Source organism: Microtus pennsylvanicus, chromosome 6 (assembly GCF_037038515.1).
Source record: "Microtus pennsylvanicus isolate mMicPen1 chromosome 6, mMicPen1.hap1, whole genome shotgun sequence".
Lineage (NCBI taxonomy): Eukaryota > Metazoa > Chordata > Mammalia > Rodentia > Cricetidae > Microtus > Microtus pennsylvanicus.
This window is the reverse complement of record NC_134584.1, coordinates 119,340,324-119,364,788: the sequence shown is the minus strand read 5'-3', so window position 1 is coordinate 119,364,788 and position 24,465 is coordinate 119,340,324. Positions and strand designations below refer to the sequence as shown.

Genomic DNA, 24,465 nt, shown 5'->3' with positions numbered 1-24,465 from the left:
ACTACCACTGGGCCAACTAGCATAGCTGGACCAGTCCAGGTCACATTACATGAGCTTTTATCACAATCAAAACATTGAGGTTTAGGCAACATGCCAGTCCGAGAGTCTCCTGAAGGAAGATTAAAAGTGGGACAAAGGTTGGGCAGTGTTGGCGCTCGCCTTTAATCCCAGCACGCAGGAGGCAGGTGGATCTCTGTAAGTTGGAGGCCAACAACCTGGCCTATAGAATGAGTTCCAGGACAGCTAGGACTGTTACACAGAGGAACTCTGTCCCCTGCCCCCCCCCCCAAAAAAATAAAGGTAGGACAAAGAGCACACTTTTCTCTACACATAACCTTGTCAGCCAGCATGCATGACCCCCTGGCTACACCACACTGTATAAGAGTTACCTATCTCAGGCCACAGTCCAGATGTTGAGATTTGGGGACAACTGTTCCAAGCTGGGGTTTTGCCCCATTGTGAACTGCTGTGTGACGAGAGTGATGTCACACAATACCTCTGAGCAGTGTCCCGAGATGGTGGGTACAGACCACCACCTGGGCAGGAGATCACGGCCCTTAGATGTTCAGTAAAACAGCTGGCTTATAGCAGTGGTACTGGAGCGCTGGAGGAGCCTACTGGGATAGAGAAGAACATAACATCCAAGATCCTCCCGAGAGGTCCCCACGAGCCGCATGGAGATGTTCCATCAGCTTCTCAAAAAAAGTACCACTGCAGGGGGAAGTGAGACTGGTCCATTTGGAGGAGGCAGGTGGGGCAGAGGGTGACAGAGGTATTTGGAGTGGGTGAGGGAGACAGTGGAGGAGGGCTGACAAGAGAGACAGGGAGGTGACAGCCCCTTGCTATTCTTACTTAGGGAGCGGAGAGAAGAGGTGAAGTCAGGGTCAGTTGGTGGCCCTGTCTTCAGGCGAGCAATCAGATGCCCTCAACCTGGCAGCCTGCAGTGGCCACCCACACAGCCCCTGCCTGGTGCTGGGACCACTGCAGTATGCTACACCTTGTTGTCCAGACCACCAGCCTGCTGATGGCATCTACCCCTCTAGAGGGGTCTGCAGGTCTCTGGAGCCCCCGAACACTCCCCAGCCTAGGGTTGTGGGGACACAGTGCCCCCTCTGAACAGAGTGTCCCACTTCAGTTCTTTTTGGAGGCAGAGCTCCCAAACTTAGCCTTCACAGAGAAACACAGATGGAGGCGTAAACTCTGGTTCCCACCCAAGGCAGACTGACAGACACAGAAGAAGTGGGGGGTGGGGGGAGTCTCGGGGAGCACCCCTCCTTCCTCCACTTCGCCAATCCTCTGGGGTCAGATAAACACAGCAGGCGTTCTGCTGTGTGTCCCTGGAGGGGTGTTCATGTTTGAACACCTCCCTCCTGCCAGGCTTCTGGTCAAAGCTCCAGCTGTCCCTGCTCACTCCACACAGCCCTGCCACCAACAGAAGGACTGCTTGTCCCAGCCAGGCTCCACCCAACAGGGGAAGCCACAGGAGACAGCCCTGGATGCCAGCCCAGGCTCCATGGCGCAGGCCAGGAACCACTCAACCGACGGGGGCACCACCATATCTGCAGAGGTCAGACGTCCAGAGCAAGTGGGTATCGCTGGGGAGACTGCAGCAATGACCAAAGACCCCAGGGAGCCACCCGGAAGCCATCAAAATCTCCCCATGCAACCTGACCAGCAGGATCCAGGCCACTGCCTGTCCTGTATGGTAGATGCACCTGTGTTCTGCCTGCTTACATCCTTGCTACCCACCTCCAGGAAGAGACAACAGCTCCTGATGAGCAGGGGGTCCTGTTTCCAAGGCTCTGAGCCCGCCCCTCCATTACTGAGCCTAACCATAGCAGGTACAGGGATGTGGTGCCTGGTGGCTTGTCTGGTAGTCAGCTGTCAACCACTTACAACCCTACTCACCCAGCCATCAGGGGGGGTCTACTTCCCTAACAGCCAGGAGAATGTGTCTTCTCTCCCCCTAGGAATTCTGGGCCAGAAACAGAAGCCCCTGCCTGCTCACAGAACAAGCTGCCACTAATAGCATCAAGAAACTGTACCACACAGAGAGACAGCCACTTCACACCAGCAGGCAAGCTGTACCTCTCAACCAGGAAGCTGAGGCAAAGCCCAAGGCTGCCCACCACTGGGCTGCCCACCCTCCAGAGACCTACCCCCTCCCAAACTTCAGCAAAACATCCCACTTGCCAGTAGATTAGGGACCCTGTTCCAAGCTGAAACTGAACAGGGGCCCACGAATGGGGCCGGTCCTGGTGGCCTGGTATATGGAGTTTACTTAGGGTCTCAGAAAGGCTGACACTACTGGCTACTCTCTCCTGTCTCTCAAAGAACAATGTGAAGGACTACCCAGATTGGGATTCCAGGCCCTAAACTGGGGTGACATCTGAAAGCTGGGAGGGCTCTAAGCATTAAGCCTTCCCCGAGGGCCCGCAGTCCTCCCAAGGTTGACCCCGGCATAATTCCAGCCCCACTTGGCAACTGTTTTCCCATCTGTCCGGTTTTCCCACTTGACTCCTACACCCAGGCCTTGCTCTCCTGTATGCACTAGGTGCTCAATAAATGACCAACTGTTCATCAGAAAACGCAGAATGTACACAGCTGACAAAGTCAAGCACCAGGGCTTGTGTGGGGCTCCCAGAGGACTCCCTTCCCCAGGACTTATCTGCAAGACTGTCATCTCCAAGTTCTCTGACACAATAGACACGCCCCGGCATGGCTAGAAGAAACCTAAGCCAGGCTGACCTTCAAATTCAGTTAAAAATGGATTTTGCTGATCCTAATAAAAGATCCATTTAGCTCCTGAATAAAGGAACAGATTCCTGGCAGCCCCACCCCGTCTAAACATGCCCTAAACCCGGGCTCCAGGGCTCCCTTGCAGGCCCAAGAGAGATACAGAAAGTTGATCCCCCACCACTGTGCTAAAGGGGTGTCTGTTCAGGGTGGCTGCTCAGGGCTCCCCAGGCCTGGCCACCAGCAGCTGGGAAGTGCAGGCTGTGTCCACCCACCAGGGAACAGCTCCAGGAAGCCTCTTCTGGAATCCAGAACTCTCTCCACGCTCCCTGTGGGCACAAGGAAACAGGCGCCAGCCACCCCCAGACACAGCTCCCTTTCTCTCTGGAGTTTAAACAAGTCTGGGGCAGTCACCACAGTGAGTCAAGAGCTCAGGAGCCCGTGAGCCCAGGGTCACAGGCCTCTCTGCCATTCCTCCAGGGGAGCTGATGTTTACAAAAATCCATGCAGGACCTTCCCCCAGGGTCCCCTAAATCCAGACTAACAGAGACAGGCAAAGAATAGAGGACCTGCTGTTCCTGCCAGAGATGAGGTCAGCCTAATACCACTCGCTCTCTCTTCATGGGTGATACTGAAGATTCCAGAGCCTCCTTATGTAGCTGAACCACACTCCAGCCCCTACTTGGGGATTCTAGGCAGGGGCTCCACAACTGAGCCTTGCCCAGGTCCCCACTGGGGGATCCTAGACAGGGGCTCCACAACTGAGCCTTGCCCCAAATCCCCACAGTGGGATTCTAGGCAGGGGTTCTACCATCAAGCTGTTCCTCAGCCTCTCAGTGGCAATTCCCAGGCAAGAGCTCTGTGGATAAGCTACAGCCCCCAGTCCTCTCTTCAGAGTTTCCGTTGAAGAGAGGGTCTCCTTAAGCTGCCAGGCCAAGCCTGAATTCACTCTACCGCCCAGGTTAGCCTGGAACTCTATCTAGCTGAGGATGGTGTTGCAATCCTCCTACCTCAGCCTCCTGAACAGCCATAGTGATAGATCTAAGCCACCAAGTTCCTTACCTCCCTCCCAGGAGACCATCCTATCGCTACCTCCACTTCCTTCCCCAAATCTCAGAAACCCACTTGGCAGAGAGCCTGTCCTGCCCCAGGGCGACAGAGCTCCCCGACCCCAACGCTCTCCCTACACAGTACTCAGTGTTTGCTGGGAACATTACTGTGTCAGGCACCAGGCAGAGCAGATCCCTAGGGCTGGGGGCATGGAGGATGGCGGTTCATGTACACCCAGCATTGGTACGATGAATTCATCTAAGCTGAACCAGACTATGTCCAAAGGGATGGAACAAGGGACCTCAGGACAAGAGAAAGAGCTGCCAGCAGAGAAACAGCTCCCAGCCAGGTGCAGAGGCACACACCTGTCATGCAGGCCACCACCTGGAAGGGAGCAAAGTCTTAGCTGGGTTCAAGGTCAGCCTGGGCTACAGCACAAGTTCAGGCTATAGGGAGCTATATAATGAGCTCCAACAGCAAATTTGCTGTTAAAAGTTTTAAAATAGGGGCTGAAGAGATGGCTTGGTTAAGAGCACTGACTGCTCTTCCAGAGGACCCAGGTTCAATTCCTAGAAACTACAGGGAGTTCATAACTCTAACTCCAGTTTCAGGGGATCTGGTACACACACACACACACAACACTAATGCACATAAAACAAACAAACAAGTTTAAAAATAGGAGAGCAAAAGAGCTGGAGAAACTGAGTAACGTCTAAGCTAGCTTTCTGAGCGGTGGCGCGGAGTCCTGGAGCTGTTCGGACGACCAGCTGGAGGAGCTCAGGAGGTTCACCTTGGTCACCGGGAGCCGTGCAGCAGCGGACAGGCGCACTCACGCTGTGCACACTCGGCCTTCTGGCTTCCGCAAGGGGCTTCCCATCGCATGCTCCACGGACTGGTAAAGAAACAGAGGGAAGCATGCCAGCTCACGCGCTGGATGCTTGACTCTAGACAAGCAACTTGGCTGCTCTAGGAACCTGTGAGGCCCCTCCTAGCTCTCACTCCTCCCTGGCCTGTTTGCCTCTCTCCTCTCCTGCCAACTCCTAAGACCTGCTATGAACACACAATGGCTTCTTATTGCTCAAGTGAATGGAACAAGGCCCTCTGTATATTAAAAACAAACAAGCAAAAACAAACCATCTGGACTAGAGAGATGGCTCAGCAATTAAGAGTGTTGATTACTCTCACAGAGGACCTGAATTTGGTTCCCAGCACCCACATCAGGGAGGATACAACCTCATGGGACTCCAGTTCCAGGAGTATCCAAAGCCCTCTTCTGGCCTCCATGGGCACTGCACTCACATGCACATACCCATACATGCATATATACATAATTAAAATAAATCTTTTATTAAAATGTGACATCTCAGAAGCCTAAACCAGAAACTCCAACTGTGTATTCTTCCCATCCATATACACACAGAGACCCACATGGCACCTAGATGTCACTAGGCAGGTCTGTCCACTGGTGTGCTGAGAAGTTCAGGACCAGCCAGAGGCCAACAGAACAGGGTACCAGTCATATACTCTTAGCAAGTGGTTTCTTCCTTGTCAGGTGCCGTAGAACTCAGATCCACACACATTCACACATAAACACATACACACAGACAAATGCATACACACAAACAGACAAAGGCACAGGCATACACGCAGAGGGACAGACACACACGCAGAGACACGTACATATACACAGATATACACAGACATACCCACTCACTCACACACCACTGCCTCTATAACCGGGGGCCCTGATCTTCATCTGCAGGCAATACTGATGCTGCCGGCCCAGCTGTGCAATGTGGTGACAGAAGGGGTCACCAGGGTCAGGTGAGAATGAGGGGCAGGGTCACAGGTCCCCCTGTATCTTCTCTCACACAGGACTCTGCACTAAGCGAGATGGAAAGTTTTGGAGGAAGTCGAGTGCTTGCCAGGACTCAGCTGGCCTCTGTGGCTACTCCCCGGGATAAAGGCCCCTGTGCAGGACGGAATGAATGGGAGCTAAGAGCTGAGCTGATGGAGAACTACAGTTAGCATTCAATAATCTCTTACTCTTAAGGGACATGTTTATGAGACAGGTTTGGGGTTTTCTTTTCTGCTGTTGACGTTTATTTATTTTCTGTGTGCATTGGTGTTTTGCCTCATGTATGCCTGGATGAGGGTCTCGGGTCCCCTGGAACTGGAGTTACAGACAGCTGTGAGCCGCCATGTGGGTGCTGGGAGTTAATCCCAGGTCCTCTGGAAGAGCAGTCAGTGCTCTTAACCACAGAGCCGTCTCTCCAGCCCCACAGCTGGGATTTTCTAACTTTGCTGTGGAGGTCTGAAGAGCTTAGTTCATCTGAAGCACAATGCTGGACACACTGCATCCAGAGGTTCCCCAGGATCAGCTGAGCAGCACACCCAGGCCCTCCTGGCCCCACAGCCACCAGCCACCTCCCCCAGCTCCCACAGCCTGAGAAACAGGGACCGGTCAGTGTGCCACGAGGCCAGCTGGCCAGAGCTACAGTAGAGGGCAGGCTCCTGCAGAGCCAGCACATCTGGGAAGTCAGACGTCGTCATGGGTGTCTTTGTGACCAGGACTACTATAAAAGCTGGGCACCTGGGAACACCTGATCCAGCCGTGAGTCCTCTGACATGGGCATCACCATGATCTCTGCTCTATAGTTCAGAAACGACAGCACAGAGAAGGCGAACAACTGGCTAAAGAACACACAGTGAGCAAGGACAAGGCTCAGACTTGAACCAAGCATCATGCTCTACAGCCCACGGCTTCAGACAGGCAGCTGTGGCATTAGCAGAAAGTTCCAGGGCACATGATGTCTGGCATCAGTGTCACGCTCACATGTATGCATCCATGGATGGATGCTCCTGGAGCCAAAACACAGCTGGAGGCAGTTCCGGTTGGGGGGTGTCATTTTCCGGACTGCCTTTCTTTCCTTAGACTCAGTGTGAATACATTCATATCTATAACCCTGTCCTCAGTGACCGTGTCCCATTCTGCACCTGGCCTGGACATCAGAGGCTACCAGGCATGGAGTAATCAGGGCTCAGGATGGCGGCACCCAGATTCCCTCTCAGCAGGGCGGAGAAGGCGCTGAAGATGCTACGAGGGAAATTGAGGGTGGCGTGAATAGGACGGTGTGGATAGTGGTGTGGACAGGGAGGTGTGAATAGGGTGGTGTGAACAGGACGGTGTGGATAGGGTGGGGTGAACAGAACAGTGTGAATAGGAAGCGTGAACAAGACGGTGTGGATAGGGTGGTGTGAACAGGACAGTGTGTATAGACGGCATGAACAGGACAGTGTGAATAGGGTGGTGTGAACAGTGCAGCCTCCAAGTTGTAAGACTGGATGGTGGCCTGAATGTCCCTCCTCTGTTCCTTTCTGATATTCCTAAAACAGCAAGAGAAGAACACAGCTGGTTACTAACTGGACATGGGGCTTCTGATATCAGAAATGGCTCTAAGTACTGTCCATGCATTAACTAACCCAACCCCTTCCTGAGGCATTTACAGATGAAGACACCAAGAAACAAAGAAGGAAAGCTGTTTGCACACCACCCACCCCTCAGCTTAGGAGTGCTGTAGCATGGGTTTTTTGTTTGCTTAGATTTATTTTTATTTTCTGTACTTGAGTATTTTGCTCCCATGTGTGTACACCATAAATGTGCAGTGCTCAAGGAAGCCAGAAGAGGGCACCACTGAATCCCCGGGAATTGGAATCACAGCCACTGTGTGTGGCCACTGAGAACCAAACCAGGGTCCTCAGGAAGGAAGAACAGGCAATGCTCTCAATCACTGAGCTATTTCTCAAACTCCTGGAGCTTATTTGTCACCATTAAAATGAAGAAGTTTCAAATTTTTCACTGGGAGCTGGGGAGAGAGACCAGATGGCAAAGTGCTTGCCATGCAAGCCTGAGGACCCTTCTGAGTTCAGATCTCCAGTGCCCATCTGAAAGCCACAGTCAGCAGCATGCACCTGGCTGGGAGGGAGGCAGAAACAGGAGGCTCCCTGCGGCTCCCCGGCCAGCTAGTGTAGCTGAATCAGTGAGTCCCCTCCCCACCCTGGCAGAGAGTAAGGCGGCAGGTGTTTCAGGAAGGCCATAGTAGATATTGTCCTGTGGCCTCTACACACACATGCGTACACCCAAACGCATGTATACATACATACACACTCATACACACAGTCATCTGTTGACAGACAGGCTTGAACATGAGAAAGAACATTATCCATGCGGACCACAGCATGTTACGCTATGCCTTAAGACCTGAAGTCCCGCCAGCAGCAGTCACTCTGCTTCTCAAGCCTGCAGGCAGAAAGGGGGCAGGGCAGCCTCTGGGGAAAGCAATCCGGCTCAGCAGTTCCTCAAGAGGTGAAGCCCAGAGCGGTGACCTGACCCAGCCATCCCACACCTAGCCATAGGCCTGGCAAGTAAAGAACAGCCGAGTGCAATGGTACACACCTGTAATCCCAGCACTCTAGAGGCTGAGGCAGGAGGATCACTGCAAGGTCAAAGCCAGCTTAAGCTACACAGTACGAGTTTATGGAAGAGAGAGGGGGCAGAGGAGATAGTCACATGAGAACTTGTGTATGAATTCTCAGGGGACCGGAGAGATTGTCCAATGGCTAAGAGCACCTGCTGCTCTTGCAGAAGACCCAGGTTCAGGTCCCAGTCCCACCCTGAGGCTCACAACCATCTACGACCACTGTTCGAGCTCCTCTTCAAGCCTCCAAGAACACAAACATGCAAATATCCACTTATGTGAAAAAAAAGTAAATCTTTTAAAACAGACAAATAAAAAGAATGTGACTATCCACCCCCAGGTGAGCAGATAATAAAGTGTGGTCTATGTATAATGGAGTATTATTTGGTAATGAAAAGGAGTGAAGTTCCGATGTCTACTCTGATGTGGAAACCTGAGAACACCAGGGTCCATCCCCATCTGTATGAACTGTCCACAGAAAACCCACAGAGCCCACACATTGTGTTTCCAGGGCCTCAGGGGAGGAGAAAGGGGCCTTTACAGGGGTGCCGAAATGATCTACATTAAACAGTGCTGCTAGCTGCAAGGTCTGTGTGTCCAAAATTCACTGCAGTCTACAGCTTTAGAGAAACTTTTACATGCAAATTGGTTCTCAGAAAAGCTGCAATAAAAACCAAATTTCTTATACCACCAAGCTACGCCCCGAACCCAATAACTTTTTAAAATAATGAAACTCAGACAGAAGAAACTGGCCAGGGCTCTGGCTGGCCTCCAGGCTGCTCTAGGGGTTCAGGGGGACCAGGGCGGTCGCCCTGACCTGGGGAGTCCCACCCTCTGAGTCCTGAGCTAAGGATCCCACAGGGGCTTGGCAGATGTGAGAGGGGGAAGAGGGAGAGAGGGAGGAAGAAAAAACACTCATCCATCACCCACTTCCGTGACCCCAAAGAGAACTCATCTTGTGATAGGTGGGCAGACAGACTGTGATAAAGATACTTAGTAGAAAAGTATAGAAATCCCCACACATTTTAATTAGTGGATACTTTATATGGTGAGCAAAAGCTAAAGTTACCGGATGCAGACCATCCTCAAATTGGTCCAGCACCTCCGCTAGGAGTCGGGCACCTTGGACGTCTCTGCTCCTGGAATAATTCCATCCTAAATACATTTAGGTAAGGAGAAAATAAAGTCATTATACTCTAATCTCAAAAAATATAATTAAAAAATATTTAAGTCCAGGGACAGTGAGATGGTTCCACAGTTAATGCCACTTGCTGCCAGTATGAGGGCCTGAGTTCAATGCCCAAAACTCACCTGGTGAAAGAAGAAACCAACTCCTGAAAATTGTCCTCTGACCTCCATATGTAGACTGTAGTATGCACAGACATAACCATGTGTGCAGGCACACACACACGCAGGAATAAATCTATCTGGGCATGGTGGCTACTGCAGGTCTTTAAGCCAGCACTCATTCGGTGGGGTCAGCAGGACCAAGAGCTCAGGGTCACCCTCCAGTATACACTGAGTTTGAGTCCAGCTAGGCCAAACTACTCCGGACCTTGTCTCAAAAAAAAAAAAGAAAGAAAGAAAGAAACAAAACAAATGTAGGGCCTGGGCTCAGTGGTAAAGTGTTTCTGCACAAGCATGAAGCCTTGAGTTTGATCCCCAGAACTCACAGAAAAGCCAGGCATGGCGGGTCACAGAGGATCCAGGAGTTCACTGGCCTGCCAGCCTAGGTAAATTGATAAACTCCATGTTCAGTGAGGAACTTTGTCAAAAAAAAAATTATGTGTATGTGTGTATATGTGTGTGCTTATGTATATACATACACGCATATATTCTGTTAATTATATAGAGAGCCCCATGTAGCAGCATACACCTTTAATCCCAGGACTTGGGAGGCTAACTGAATTCAAGGCCAGCCTGGGCAACAGAGCAAACTCTAGGCCAGTCTCAGAAAGAAAGAAAAAAGGGGGTTGGTGCTGGAGGCTCAGAGGCTAAGAGCTCTGGCCGCTTTGTCAGAGGAAGGACCCAGGTTCAGTTCCCAGCACCCACATTGGTACCTTACAACATCTGTAGCTCCAGATGCCTATCTGGCCTTTTTGGGCACCAAACATGTGGGCATAAACACACATGAAAGGAAAGCACTCATGCACATAAAATAAAATAAGTAAATCTAAAAATAATTTTTAAAGAAAAAAATAAGAGAGTGACTGAGGAAGGCACTAACCTTCCTCTGTTCCCCAGACATTCACACGCCACACACAGTGAGGTCTACTACCTTCCTTAATTAGATAAAGTGGTAATGCTCCCCCCATAAAAGACATGGCACTCTCCCTTCCCAGTGGCCATACAGCCAAGGATGTGATTTGGAATTCCTGATCCTCTGGAGTGACAGGCTTATACCAGCATACCTGGGGATCAAACCCAGGGCTTTATATGGGATGAGTAAGAATTCTCCCAACTGGGCCACATTCCCAGGTCCAGGAGAGAACATTTTGATCTTTCCAGCACCATGGGGGAGGTCAGATGTGAACTGCTGGCCCCCAGTGGAGGGTTTGGCAAAGGCCTGGTGTGCTCACAACTGTTTCTTCCTAGCTCATCAAGATGGAGCAAGAACGGTCTCATTGTAAGTTTGGAAAGATGTTCCATGTCCAAAGAGGATTGCTCAAAAAACTTCAGAGAGGCACAATTTCTAGAATGTAAACTTCCTGAGAGATTAATAAAACTTACAAACCTCCAGCTGGGGTGATAAGAAAGTAGGAGGCAGCAGCGGACCCCAAGACTGGAATGAGAGGAGTCATCACCACAGAACCCACAAATGGCACGGGAGCACGAGGGGAGGGCAGATGAGTTTCACCATGAAAACCAGACCACACTGACACAGCACACACATTCAGAAAGTAGAAATGACCAAAGCTGACCCAAGAAAATTCGCAGCTCACAGGAGGACAGATGGATGGACGGGGGGACACTCACGGGGACACACATACATACATACATACACACATACACACACACACACACACACACACACACACACACACACACACACACACGCTCCACATGATGACAGTCGGCCACCTCCCCATCTGTGATGCAGGAACTGGGTGTATGGCTGCAGAGGGCTCCTCCACATGATCCTGGGCGAGCAGGTCCTGGCAGCTGTGCCTTGAAGACTTTCTATTTGTTGTGTCTTTTAAAGGCGCACTTCATGCCATCTTTATTGTTTTCTTCCCCTACCCCCCCATCTTCTCTAAGACTTTGATCTTGCTAATTGCGGTTTTGCCAACGGCAACGCTTTTCAGGAACTCCATTCCCAGGCTGCCAAGAAATCGGAAGAAGAGGCGACAGAGGATGGGCGCTGGCAACTCCGCTTCAGCTGGGCTCTATGTGGTTGGCCAAACAGGCTGACACGCACAGGTCAAGAGCTGTGACCACCAATGCCTAACGAATGGGTAGTTACCAGCAAATGTGAAAATGGTGCTTACGGCCAAGTGCCAAGGTCAGTCATCAGGTAGGGGTCGAAGAGGTTAGCAGATACTCCCAGAGCAGGAAAACAGGCAGGAGAGCTGGATAGTGGGACAGCCAGAAGCTCAAGGAACAAGAGGAATCAGCTGCTGGAGTATATGCAAAACAGGGGTCCCCACCCTGTGAGTCTAACAGCACCTAACTACCGAAAAAAATCAGAATATGCTATGTGCCAGGACCTCGCGCTGGGTTCTGAAAGTTAGAAATATCCATGAGAGTGGGAAATAGTGGCTCTCACCCATAATCCCAGCATTAGAGATACTGAAGCAGAAGGAATTCCATGAGTTCAAGTCCAACCTAGGACACTGAGGGAGACTATCTCAATAAAAAAAGGAAAAAGAAAAAGCAAGAAAGGTGTGGGGATGGGTATAGTGCTGAGGACCACGGGTCTCTATAAATTTTTGATTCTTTTTAAGGTTTATTATTTACATATGTGTCTCTGTGGTATATATATACTTGTGGGTGGATGGGCACCTGAAGAGGCCAGAAGAGGGCATCAAATCCCTTAGAACTAGAGTTACAAGTGGCTGTGAGCCACCTAACGGGCTGCTGGGATACGAACTCACATCCTCTGAAAGAGCAACAAATGCCCTTCATCGAGTCATCTCTCCAGCCCAAACTCCTGATTCCTTTTTGCCCCTTCCCATCCTTTCTATGTGGGAAGGTCAACAGCCACATTCAGTGGGGATCTGAACTCCCAACTCTTGACCTCAAAGTGCCCCACTCCCCACATCCCCTTCTGGCTCCTGAGATCATGGCAGGGTACGGAACCTGTGCCTTCAGGCGATAGCTTCCAACTGTAATGGAGACCAAGGACAGAAGGGACAAAACATATTGGCTAGTTTTACCCCAACTTGACCCAAGCTAGGTCATAGGAGAGGAAGGAGCCTCAATTAAGTAAATGTCTCCTTAAGATGAGGCATTTTCTTAATTAGTGATTGATGGGGGAGGGTCCATCCCTTGGTTCTGGATTCTATAAGAAAGTGGGCTGAGCAAGCCAAGAAGAGCAAGCCAGTGAGCAGCACCCCTCCATGGCCTCTGCATCAGCTCCTGCCTCCAGGCTCCAGGCCTGTTTGAGTTCCTGAAGTGATGGATTGCTATGTGGAAGTGTCAGTCAAATAAGCCCTTTCCTCCTCCAGTTGCTTTGGCCATGGTGTTTCATCACAGCAATAGCAACCCAAAGGAGGCGAATAGAGCCCTGGGCTACACATGATGTCCAAAGTTCTCTACAGACAGACAGCAGATGTATTGGCATTCTGACCATTATGCAACATCAGGAGCTTTCCTGGGAGCCAGTGCATGAGTGCTCCTTCATCCCTTAGATGGGCACTGAAACCCAGAGACAGGCCAATGGAGGCTCTGGTCCCAGGTGCCCTGGCTGCAGCCAACTGTTGAGAACAGGGTCATGGACTTCCTGTCCCTGCTTCCTATGGCTATGTCTCGTGTTCTGGCCACTCTGGCCCTTGTCAGCAGCATCAGCTGCTTTCCGTCCCAGCCCTGGGAGGTGGGTCCTGTCAGTGTTCTGGTGTGGGAGTGAGAAGGCAGAAGCTAAAGAACCCAGCAGGGAGCAGGGGGCATCAGCCCCTGGCTGTATATAGCAATTGGCACCATGCCACCAGCAGCCTCAGTTTCAACTGCCCTCTGGATCCTAAACGCCAAATGCTGACATCACCCTTCATGGAGATCCTGATGCCGATGGGTGGTGATAGAGTCAGGTATCAGGAAGCTGGGAGGGGTTTACAGGGAAGTGTGAGATAAGAGGGGCCACCCTGTACCCCTCCTCACATTGATCCTCTAGGGTCCTGTGTACAGACTATAGCCACCTCCATCAGGGGGTGGGAGTCACTACCCCAGCCTTAACCATGTGCCGCCTGCAGCTGCTGATACTGCACTCCACTGTCCTGGTTAAGGGCCTGGCACAGGGCAGCCTGAATCACAAGGGATCAGTCATGCCCCTTGGGGCTCAGAGCCCCTGGTCCCTACAGACCACAGAGCAAGCCTGTCAGCTGGCCCACTCCCTGCTACCCAGCAGAGTTGCAGGTGACAGAGGCAGCTGCTCCCCAAAGGTGTGGGGGGGGATATTTTGTTTGGGCTGTAACAAAGCTCATCTGAAGATCAGAGTGCAGAGCTACCCACACTAGTTAGCCAGAGAGGTCAGGCAAGGGTGGCACACACTTTTAAAGGAGGCAGATGGAGCTTTGTGAGTTCAAGGCCATCCTGAGCTACACAAAACTGGAATCAGTTTAAAAGAGAAACAGAGCTCATACCTTTGATCCTAGCACCTGGGGAGGTGGAGACAGGAAGATATGGCTGGGTGGAGAGAGGAATATAAGGTGGGAGGAGACAGGAGCTCAAGCATTCAATGTGAGGACTTATAGAGGCAGGGTAACCCATTCAATCTGACGATTTCATAGAGGTAAGACCTAGTGGCTGACTGCTCTGCTTCTCTGATCTTTGTGTGACAGCTTTCACCCCCTAACATCTGACTCTGGGTTTTTATTATTAAGACCAATTAGAACTCATGCTACAGGTGTAGCCTGGCAGAGTCTCTGCATCAACCTCCGAACGGCCTGGCTCTGATGGCACTTGGCCTTGTCAGTCACCACAAGGTCATTCTGAAGAGGACCAATTTCCTCATTAACTTACCCACCCAAGACATTTGTCCCTAACATCATCCTGTCCGCATCCCACACACTGAGGTCATACTGGGAACACTTCCGCTGCTTCACTGAAGTCCCCGCCTGGGCACTACAGCTTCCAACTCTGCTTTACCAGACACTGTGAAGCTGCCACCTACAGCTACCACCTACCTCTGCTGACTCACGCTGGCGCAGACCTCCCAGCACCGAGCCTCCATCCACCCACCCACTGACAGTAAGTGGCCAGTGGGGCCCAGACAGTTATCCCAAACTGAAGGAACTGGAAACCATTCCCCCAGAACCCACCAACCAAAGCCACGTCTGCCCCCAACATTTGTAACCAGGACAAGGGCTGGCTCAAAGAGTAAGAAGAGGGAATGGCAGAATCGAGTCTCTCTCACACACACAAGGGTCTGCTGTGAGGATGAGGACAAGGTTCTGGGGTGTGCTGCCCCCACATGAAGGTACCCAAGGCAAAGCCCAATGCCCCAGGACACTCCATGTCACTAAAGAAACATTGGCGTACTCTCAACTCCCACAGAAATGAGGTCATTTGAGTCTGTCTCCAGAGAGGCCCTCTCCAGGGCAGCTCACACGACCCAAGGTACAAAGTCGGACTGCTGGGCCCTGGTGGATGGGCGCCCGCTGGCCATGCCAGGGCTAGGACTAGTACAGAGGCAGGTTTCACCCTGCCACGTATGGCTATAAGGCACATGCAGCTGTACAGATGTGCTCTGAGGGCCTAGGCCAGTGGTTCTCAACCTGTAGGCTGTGACTCCTTTGGGGTCAAATGACCCTTCCACGGGGGTCACCTAAGACTATCAGAAAGCACAGATATTTACAGTACAATTAATAACAATAGTAAAATTACAGCTATGAAGAAGCAATGAAAATGAGTCTATGGTGGTGGTGGGGTCATCACAACATGAGGAACTGTGTTGGTAAAGGGTCACAGCATCAGGAAGGTTGAGAACCACTGGTCTAGGCCCTGCTGTTCCCAGAACCCCTGGATGTTACATGATCGGATAAGAGAGAAAAACAGCATGGAACCGTGACACGGAATCTTCTGGAGGGACCTGCAACAAGGGGAGTCTTAGAGTGGGAGCCTTAACCAATCAGACATAACCCACTTAGAGTGGGAGCCTTAACCAATCAGACATAACCCACAAACTACCCTGGGGTGTCAAGCTGCCCTGGGCTCCCTATGAGTCTCTGGTCTCCCCGGGCTTGATGCTAGGATGAAGGCCAAGATCCCTGAGTCCCATACTCAGGTCTTGTCACCCCTACAGAGGGTCTGGTGGGTTTGAGGGGCTCACCATATGGGGTCGGCATACTGACTCCTGGTGCTGTTCTGACTGGAGCAGTGGCTCTCGGTCTTCCTAATGTTGCAACCCTTTAAGACAGTTCCTCGCTGGGCAGTGGTAGCACACGCCTTTAATTCCAGCACTCGGGAGGCAGAGGCAGGTGGATCTCTGTGAGTTCAAGGCCAGCCTGGTCTGCAAGAGCTAGTTCCAGGACAGGCATCAAAGCTACAGAGAAACCTTGTCTCAAAAACACAAACAAAACAAAAAGACAGTTCCTCATGTGCTGACCCCCCAAATTATTTCATTGCTACTTTGTAACTAAATTTTGCTACTGTTACCAATCATAACATAAACACCTGCTAAGCAGAATGGTCTCAGACGACCCTTTGGAAAGGGTAGTTCAACCCCCAAAGGGGTCACAACCCATAGGTTGAGAACTGCTGATCTAGAAGCTGGTAGATAGTGGCTGACTGTAGACTCTTCTAAATCCAGGCTGGGAAGGTAGAAGCCTGGCCCTAGCTCCTGTCAAGCCCCTTCAAGTGCTACCTGTCCCTAGGACACAGGATATGCCTGTTGGTGACCCTACTCCAGCCTTGCCTGCCCTGTTGGTCCTGAAGTCTTAGGTTCCTCAACCTGGTCCTCTAACCTGCTAAGAAGCAAAGACCCCACTGCCACAGGACACCCGTCATCCACAGCATCCCTGTGTGGCCAGAGGACGGACAGTGTGTGTGTTGGTGGGGGCGGGGGGGCAGACTTACCACACCAGCAGATGGCAAGGGAAGCCCAGATAGGAACGTAGTGGACAGCAGGGAGGATGGCAGGGAAGATCAGAGGCAGCTGGACACATGGTCGGTCCTCCAAGTGCACCGTCCCCAACCCATGTCTCCTAGAACATAGTACATGCCTCTGCCCCTCAGAGAAGAACAAGGCTTCTGTAAGTGGCACTCCTAGAGTTCTGGTCCCAGAAAGTGAAGCCTTCTCTATATTCCTCACTATACATGCCCATTTTACAGAGGGAGAAAACTAAGACCCTGGTGGACAGGCATCCTGCCTGCAGGCACTGCAAGTGCTGAGCTAGATCCCAGGGTTCCCAGTGCTTGTGTCTCGAAGGGCAGAATCTGTGTGAAGCTGGGGACTGAGGAGAGGGCAGGTCCCTGGCACAGCACTGTCACACACGGTCCATCAGCTTGTGTGACAGAGAAGTCACCAACAAAGTGCACATAAGTTGAGACTTGTGGGTCCTTACAGCATAAGTTGTTCTGACCTGACTTGGTCATCCTCCCAGAGACAGAATGTCAGTACCTAGGCTGCAGCACTGTATGGCAAATTTAAATCAATTTAGTGTGTGTGTGTGTGCCGCATGTGTGGATGGGTATGGGAGCCTGGAGGACAGCTCTGTGAATACAGTGACTTCTCTCCCACACGCATTAGGGTCCCAGGGATTGAACTCAGGTTCCACGGCTTGTGCAGCAAACACCTTTACCTACTGAGCCATTTCATTGGCCATGTGCGGTGAACTTCAAACCCAACCCTTCAGAGGTCAGGCTACCATCCTTAGCCCCACAGCAGAGTGCCCACACACCACAACCCATGGCCTCACCTTCCTTAACCCAGGACTGTCCTGGACACGGGTCCTACGACTGTGACAGATGAGGAAACCAAGTAACAGTCATGTGGCAGAGTAGAGGCTCCTTCATACCACCCCATGTGTGCCCAACACAGGTAATGCAGCAAACAGGAAGCAAACTCCAAAATGCTCATCTCTAAGGAGACGTCTTCTCCACATTCTGCCTGGACACAGATGTGAAGGACAAAGGGACCTGAGCCCAGGATGTGGGCTCCTCCACGGCCATGAAGACACAACCCGAGTTACCATCACCAGGTCTGCCAGGGATTCTCCCTGCAGTACGAACTTCTCCAGGGCAAGGTCCCAAAAGAGCTGCGCAAACAGGAGGCCTGCAGCCTTACAAATGCTCCTGGCCTTCAGCCCTGCCCTCTTCCCCACCCTGCTTCCAGGGAAGGCTCAGTTTTTAAGACCTTTTGCCTCCACTTCCTCTTTCTCAGTAGGCTCCAATCTCCTCCAGGTTTAGCACAAGGCATCTGGAAAATTTATTCTTCTGAACAGAAGGCTCCCACACCGGCAAGGAAACCTAGACATCCCTTTGGAAGGGGGGCAGTCCAGGGTTCAGAGAGGCCCACAGCCCAGCTGCCCAGCTGCTGCCAAGAAGAAGATGCCAGCACTGTCTGACACCTTCCAGAAAGAGCCTAAGCTGGTATCCCAAGGGCCCAAGGCAAACGGTGATGGCCAGGGCCTCCCTGCAGAGCGGGAAGCTGGTGATGGCAGCGTGCCAAGAAGCAGGGGACAGATGTGCAGCCACCCTGACAGAGCTCTGCAGACCTGTGATGTGCTCACATGAGAAGCACCGTGACAACCAGGCTTGGGAGCTCGGCCAGGTGACTCTTGGCAACAGGCCGGGGTACAGTAGGTACCCAACTGCAGGCTCCATTAGTCCGTGCTGCCCACGGTGCCTGGGAGAGGACAAGGTGGTCTCAGGGCGGGCACCTTCTCACCGATGGGAGCAGAGGATGGGAATCAGCCAAAGGCAATACCTGACCATGTGGGGGAGTAGAGGCAGGGGGTACCACTTTATTGGTCAGGCAGAAAAAAGTGGGGGAATGACAGACAGCAGGGCTCCTCCCACAAGGGCTTTCTGAGCCTCTGCCCTTAAGAAGTGCCAGTGTCTGTGTGGAGAAGGAGGGCACATACACAAGTCACTGGCCCCCCAGAAATGGCCACCCTCACAACAGAAGGACAAAGGGGTCAGAGGGCAGAGCAGGGTAGAAAGAGGGACAGATTCCAGAGTAGATGCCCAGGCCCAATGTTTACCTTGCAGGAACCTGCTGAGTGACCATGGGCAAGTTATTTAACCTCTCCGGGCTTCTTTCCAACCTAGGACAGTATGGGGGTTAGAACCTCCATAGGAGCATTTAAAAGATATAGTGACCTCGGATACAGGAAACACAGCAACCTGGGGGTCAGCTCCTCATGAGACTGTCCCCAAACTTCCCTTACAACCTGGCCATCCTACCACTTATTCTGACAGGACAGACTGGGGGCAGAGGCAGCCATTCACAACAGACAGCAGCAAGGCATGCTGGGAGGTGGGGGAGCTACACTCTGACTCAGCCATCGCAAAGCAACGCCATCACTCGACTGTGGAAAACAAGGCTCAGAGAGGTCAAGGGTCAGGCCCAAGGTCACACAGCCCACTCCTTATAGAATGATTTACGCCAGGTCTATCTTAAGGCAGACTTGGGGTCTTTACATAGTTCCCATGGGGTGGGGGATAGGGATGCCAAGCCTAGAGAGGGCCCTCCCTGGCCCAACCTTGCCACTGCCAACCCATGTAGCAACCAGGATGGTATGGCCTGCAGGACACCAAGCTCTAGAAGACCAAAAGATGGGGTGGGGGGGGGTCCACTGCCAGCATCCCAGACACATCATATTTCAGATGTTTCACGCTGATTCACTTGTAGGAGCACCTACCAGGGTTCCAAAATACCAGAAGGTTCTGGAACATGCCATGTCCCCACCAAGTGGGTCCCCTTGGCCCTTACAAGGCTCTCCTGATTCTCAGCTAAGTTCTCAGGCAGCACACAGAAAGAAAGGGAAGCTAACTGGACGCTCAGGGACCCTGGGGAGGGGACAGGGGCAGCTCAGGAAGCCAGCCTGGGGACAACGGAGAAGCTGTGCCTATGCCTCCACTCCGGACAGCCCAGGAGCCTGGCCCTCTGCACGGCCTCCACTTGTCTCTGCACTGCGCCCAGTCTGGCTGATGGCCTCACGGCTCCCAGCGCGCTGCGGGGAAACAGCCTTTTGGACCTTCTGTGCCTGTTCCTCCCCAGGGACACTGCAGGCTGTGCCTGCCACCGGATCCCAGCATCTGGAACGGTGCCTGGCTCAGAGTAGGCGCTCTATAAATATTTGTGGGATAAATGGGAAGAACAGGAGCGCAGAGGAAGGGCAGAGGGCAGAGGGCTCCTTTCCGGCATCCTCAGACCCTGGGAGCTGAATGACTCCTCCCCCCCCCCCCCCATCGCTATAGTGGAGTCTGAGACAAGCCTGCCCCCCCACCCCACTGCAGCACAGGCCTGACTGCAGACACATCCCTGCCCCTTCCACACCTTCATTCAAGCTGAATACCCTTCAGCAGAGAGGACAAGCTCTTACTCCCGGTAAAGGCTAGCAGATCTGGTACTTTCTGTCCCTCATCTCCAGATGGCTCTCCTGAACCCCCAGGGCTCCAGGGTTCTCCCTGTCTCTGTACTTTTTGCTACTTTATGGGGTTTCAGTGAGTCTCAGGCAAACTGCTGGAGCAGGGCCCAGGGGGTCACGGAGGTCCTGAGTTCAGGCTGGAATCCCCCAGCCACCTGCCTGCTGTGAGGGTCATAGGACTCACCTGAGTCTCAGTGTGGGGAGTAAGAAGGTTCATGGGACAATGTGAGGGCCACCGATAGGGCAAAAGTTGACTGGATGCTCAGCTCGGCTCCCAGGGTGGACACGGGAGGGGGCTGTGGGCCACACTGATTGCTCTTACTTCCCACCCCTGCTGCCCTGGGACCCAGGCATCTTTTGATTACTTGGGTTCCTGTACAGAGGTCAAGTTAGCATCAAGTAGGCACTCCTCAGAGAAAACTCCACGCCCCCAGTGAGCGTCAACCATCCACACAGGGGCACCGCAAACTTCCAAGAGGCACCGGCTTGGGGCGGTGGCCTTACTCAGAACTGCCCTGTGCCTTCTGCCCAAATAGAGGGGCGCCAGGAACAGCCTCAACACAGTGAGCTTGGCCTGGCGACATTCAAATGCCCCCCATTAGTTTAATTATCAAAACGTCCCTACAAACCATGTGGCCCGTATTCCTACTTCTCAGCCAAGAGAGCTGAGCCCAGCCAGGATAAGAACTTGTTGGCAGACAGCTCTTGCAGCGAAGACAGGAGCAGGCCGGGACCAGGCCTGTCCTGCCCCAGAGCCAAGCTCCTCTCACACTTCAGGCCTTGTGGAGCTGTGCCTCCCAAGTCTCAGCAACAGCCTCAGCCTCGGCTGCCACACACCTGTGGCTAATGAAAGGCTCGGTGTCTTATGCCAGAAGCAGGTGATTCCCTTTGCCATCAAAGCCTTAAAGACAACTCAAAACCAAGGCCAGCTCTGGTAAGGAAAGATAAGGGCACTGTGTGAGGCAGGGGCATTGTAAGCAGAACAGGGATTGCCTCATAGGTCAGCCTCCGTGTGCCCAGGCATCACATGCACATGCAGACACACACACACACACACACACACGCACGCACGCACACCCATGCACAATTAATTGCAGGACCAAGACACTTGTCATACAGCCATTCCTGAACTGGACCCACCTGCCCACCCTTGTGTCTCTCTGAAGGGCCCTATCCAGCCACTGCCACACAGGCCTCTGCCCAGAATGGGACAGTCTGTTTGGTAAGGATCAGGATCCCAGCCCAAGGGCAGGACAGTGAGTGCAGTTCACATATGCCTGCCTGACGCCCCTTCCCGGGAGCCACCTGGCCAGTCCCTGGCCTGGTTCTTACGAAGCGAGGTCCCAATGTCCCAGTGCCCTGACTGTCTCCTACCATGCAGACAGCTGCATCCTGAGAACAGGCCCCAGGCCTCGGCCAGCTCCACGCAGCTGACTCCCAGAGAAGAGACTAACCACTGCAAAGGTTGTCTAGGCCACCATCCCGAGTCCCATGCGACTGTGCCCCACGCCTACACGTCTGGAATCTGTTGCCATCTGCTTCGTAAAGCCGCCAGGAAGACTCAAACGAAAGGCCCTTGGGTGGGAATCTTGGGAGGAGCGAGCTAGCCAGGAGCTGGTGAGAGGGACTTCCCACCGGGACCTCGGGGTGACCTGCGTGGCTACGCTAATTACCAATGTTATCGGGCGGACAACAGCCGTGCCCTGAACTTCCTCCATTTGATAGATTCGCAGCAAACACGCCCAGCTTCAGCCCTGCGCCTGCTGATTCCAGCAGTGGCTATTCTTCCACCCCTGCCCGCCCCCCCAAGACCCTCGAACCTCCTGCCCTGGTCAGTCAAGCTAGCAAGGGGCTGGGACCCACCAGGCTGAATCAATGATGTGCTGCCAAAGAACAGAAAACATCTCTCCTCCCGACCACACAGATGCTCAAGAGAGGAAAGCTACTGTAAGGCTTACCTTTGTTACTCCTGCTGCTGGGGAGCTCCAGCCCATGGGGGCAGGATTGACGAGCCCCTGACCTGCACAAACCAGGGTCCCACAATCCACGCAGGCACCGATGATCAGCTGCCGGCCGTCATCCACCAACAGACTGTGGCTGGCTCTCAGGGTATACAGGAATAAGGGCAGCCTGGCCACTCTCACCGACTTCAGCCCCAGACACCGTTTCTTTTCTTGCTGACAGAAGAAGCACACGAATGTGTCCACCTGGTACTGCCTAGACCAGGCGCTGACACCCTGGTGAGCACCTCTGGCTTCATGCTGCAGCCACTGACCCAGCAAGTCATGATAGCAGAGCACACAGGTGGCCACCAGGCCGGTGGAGTCTGCAGGCCTGGCCCGCGGGGCGGGTGGATAGACAGTGAGGAAAGGAAAGAAGGGCTCCTTCTCGCCCAGGTGGCTAACGGGGTTCATGCTGAGCTGGAACTCCTTGCCTGGCCCCAACTCAGCCCCGCAGATGTAACAGACGGCAAGCGGACCTCCCTGCGCAGAAGCGGGCAGGTCGCTCAGAGTCGGGTCTGAAGCAGAGAAAGCTTGGTGGTACCTGCCCAGGAAGCCTTGCACTGAGCTGATAAGCTCACGGTTGTGTGATGCCCGGTACAGGGCCCAGACATCCTCGAGGACGCTGTAGCACTTGGGGCAGCTGCGAACCTCACAGCGCTTGTTGGGGGGCCGAGCGTTGGGTGGGCAAGGCAGAAGGCTGAGAAAGGGGAAGTGCATGGAGCTCCCCGAGTTGCCGTTGACGATGCGGGAGGGCACTGACCGGGCATCCCGGGTACAGTCTTCCCCGCAGAGGTAGCAGGCCTCCCGTAGCAGGCCGGCAGCGGGGGCGGGCCCCTCGTCTCTAGGGAGTCTACGGGCCTTAGAGGCCATGCCGGGGGCGTGGCTGTTCAGGGGAACCACGTAGAGCCGCTGCAGGACAGGCACGTTGGCCAACTCGAAGCTCTGCCACTGGTGCGTGAGGGACGAGAAGCAGCAGGGACACACGAGGGTGCTGCCCGCCTCTGTGATGGGCTGGGCGCCCGGCGGGGGACTGTGCAGCCAAAGGAAGGGGAAGAAGGGCGCCTGTGAGGGGGCCTCTTGCTTCTGCACGTGGATCTGATGCTGTGAGGCTGGCGACAGCGCCGACCCACAGACGTAGCAGCAGCGGGCCTGGTTGTCCGCGGGTGTCCGGGGAGGCCGCTCCAGGCCCTCGTCCCCGAGGCTCACGGCGACGTCGCTGCCCTCTGGGGTGCTGCTGCGCTCTGGGGGCCCTGCGGTCCGGCTAGGGGCGGCGCTGTCCGTGCCGTCGGGCACAGTGGGGACAGGCCAGGGTTCCTGTATGCCCCTCAGCACGCTGGCCCGCGGCTCGGGAGTCCAGTGCGTCCCGGGCCCCGTGCGCTGACGCCGAGCTCCGGGCTTGGTGGCGTCGTGAGCATCCTCGGGCTCGGGCTCCGGCTCGGGCTCCGGCTCTGGCAGCGCGTCTGCGTCCGACAGCTCCGACAGCTCCGAGTCGCGCGCGTCCTCGGCGTTCCACTCGCGGGCCCCGCGCCGGCCGCCCGCACTCGCGTCGCACTGGTGCGGCCGCTTGAGCCAGTACACGCGCTTGTCCACGGGCGTGCGCGCGCGCTCGAAGGCGGCCCACTGCTCGGCCAGGAAGCAGCGGCACACGGCGCACACCAGCACGCAGCCATCGGTCGCGCTCAACCCGCGGGCCCCGGGAGCCGGCTCCTGCTGCTGCAGGAAAGGGAAGAAGGGCTGCGCGGGGCCCGCCGGCCTCACCGGTAGCTTCAGCTCCTTGCCGCGCGCGATGCCGCCGCCGCAGATGAAGCACGACAGGGCCGCGCCCGCCGCTGCCATGAGCCGCTGCTTGCGGGAGAGCGGCGCCGCCCGGCCGCTCATGGCCCGGCCGCCGCGCCCGCCCCCGCGCTCCCCGCAGCTGCCGCTGCTCCGACCGCGCGCCCCGAGGCCCCGCGCCCAACTCGCAAAGTTTGGCGGTCGGCGGCGCGCACGCGGCCCGGGGCGCACGGAGGGTCTCCGCGGAAGTGCCCGGGGCTGCCGAGTCCCCGGCGGGGGGCGGTGCGGGCCCAGGCGGCGCCGGAGAGCGCGCCCGGAACGTGGCGGTGGCGGCTGTGGCGACGAGCCCCGGGCGGCTGCGGCGGCCGCATGTGCGAGCTCCGGCGCCGGCCCGAGCGTCGGGTCATTTAATTGGGGAGGAGGGAGGCGGGGCGGCGCGGGGCGGAGGGCGCGGGAGGGAGACAGAGGCGGGGAAGCCCTCCCTCGCACCGCCCTGCTGCCCGCCTCCAACCGGGCTCCTCCCCCCTTCCCGACTCCGACTCCTCCTTCTCCTAATCCTCCTCTCCCTCCCCTCCTCCCCTGCCTCCTCCTCCTAATCCTCCTCTCTTTACCTCCTCTCCGCCCCTCTTCCCCTGACTCATCCTCTCCTCTCGATGATCCTCCTTTTTCCTCCTCCCC

General features: G+C 54.3%; 1 protein-coding gene across 3 annotated transcripts in view; it reads right to left on the bottom strand.

Moving 5' to 3' along the window:
- Gse1 (Gse1 coiled-coil protein) overlaps positions 1 to 23,946 on the bottom strand; it is a 342,705-nt gene extending 318,759 nt beyond the window's left edge. For 2 of the 3 annotated variants that reach the window (XM_075977458.1, XM_075977459.1), the window contains exon 1: positions 21,970 to 23,946. In XM_075977458.1, the coding sequence (XP_075833573.1) occupies positions 21,970 to 23,892 (1,923 nt within the window). In that variant the 5' untranslated portion in view covers positions 23,893 to 23,946. The remainder of the gene's footprint in view (positions 1 to 21,969) is intronic. The other variant, XM_075977460.1, reaches the window with a different exon arrangement.
- Between the last annotated feature and the right edge of the window lie 519 nt (positions 23,947 to 24,465).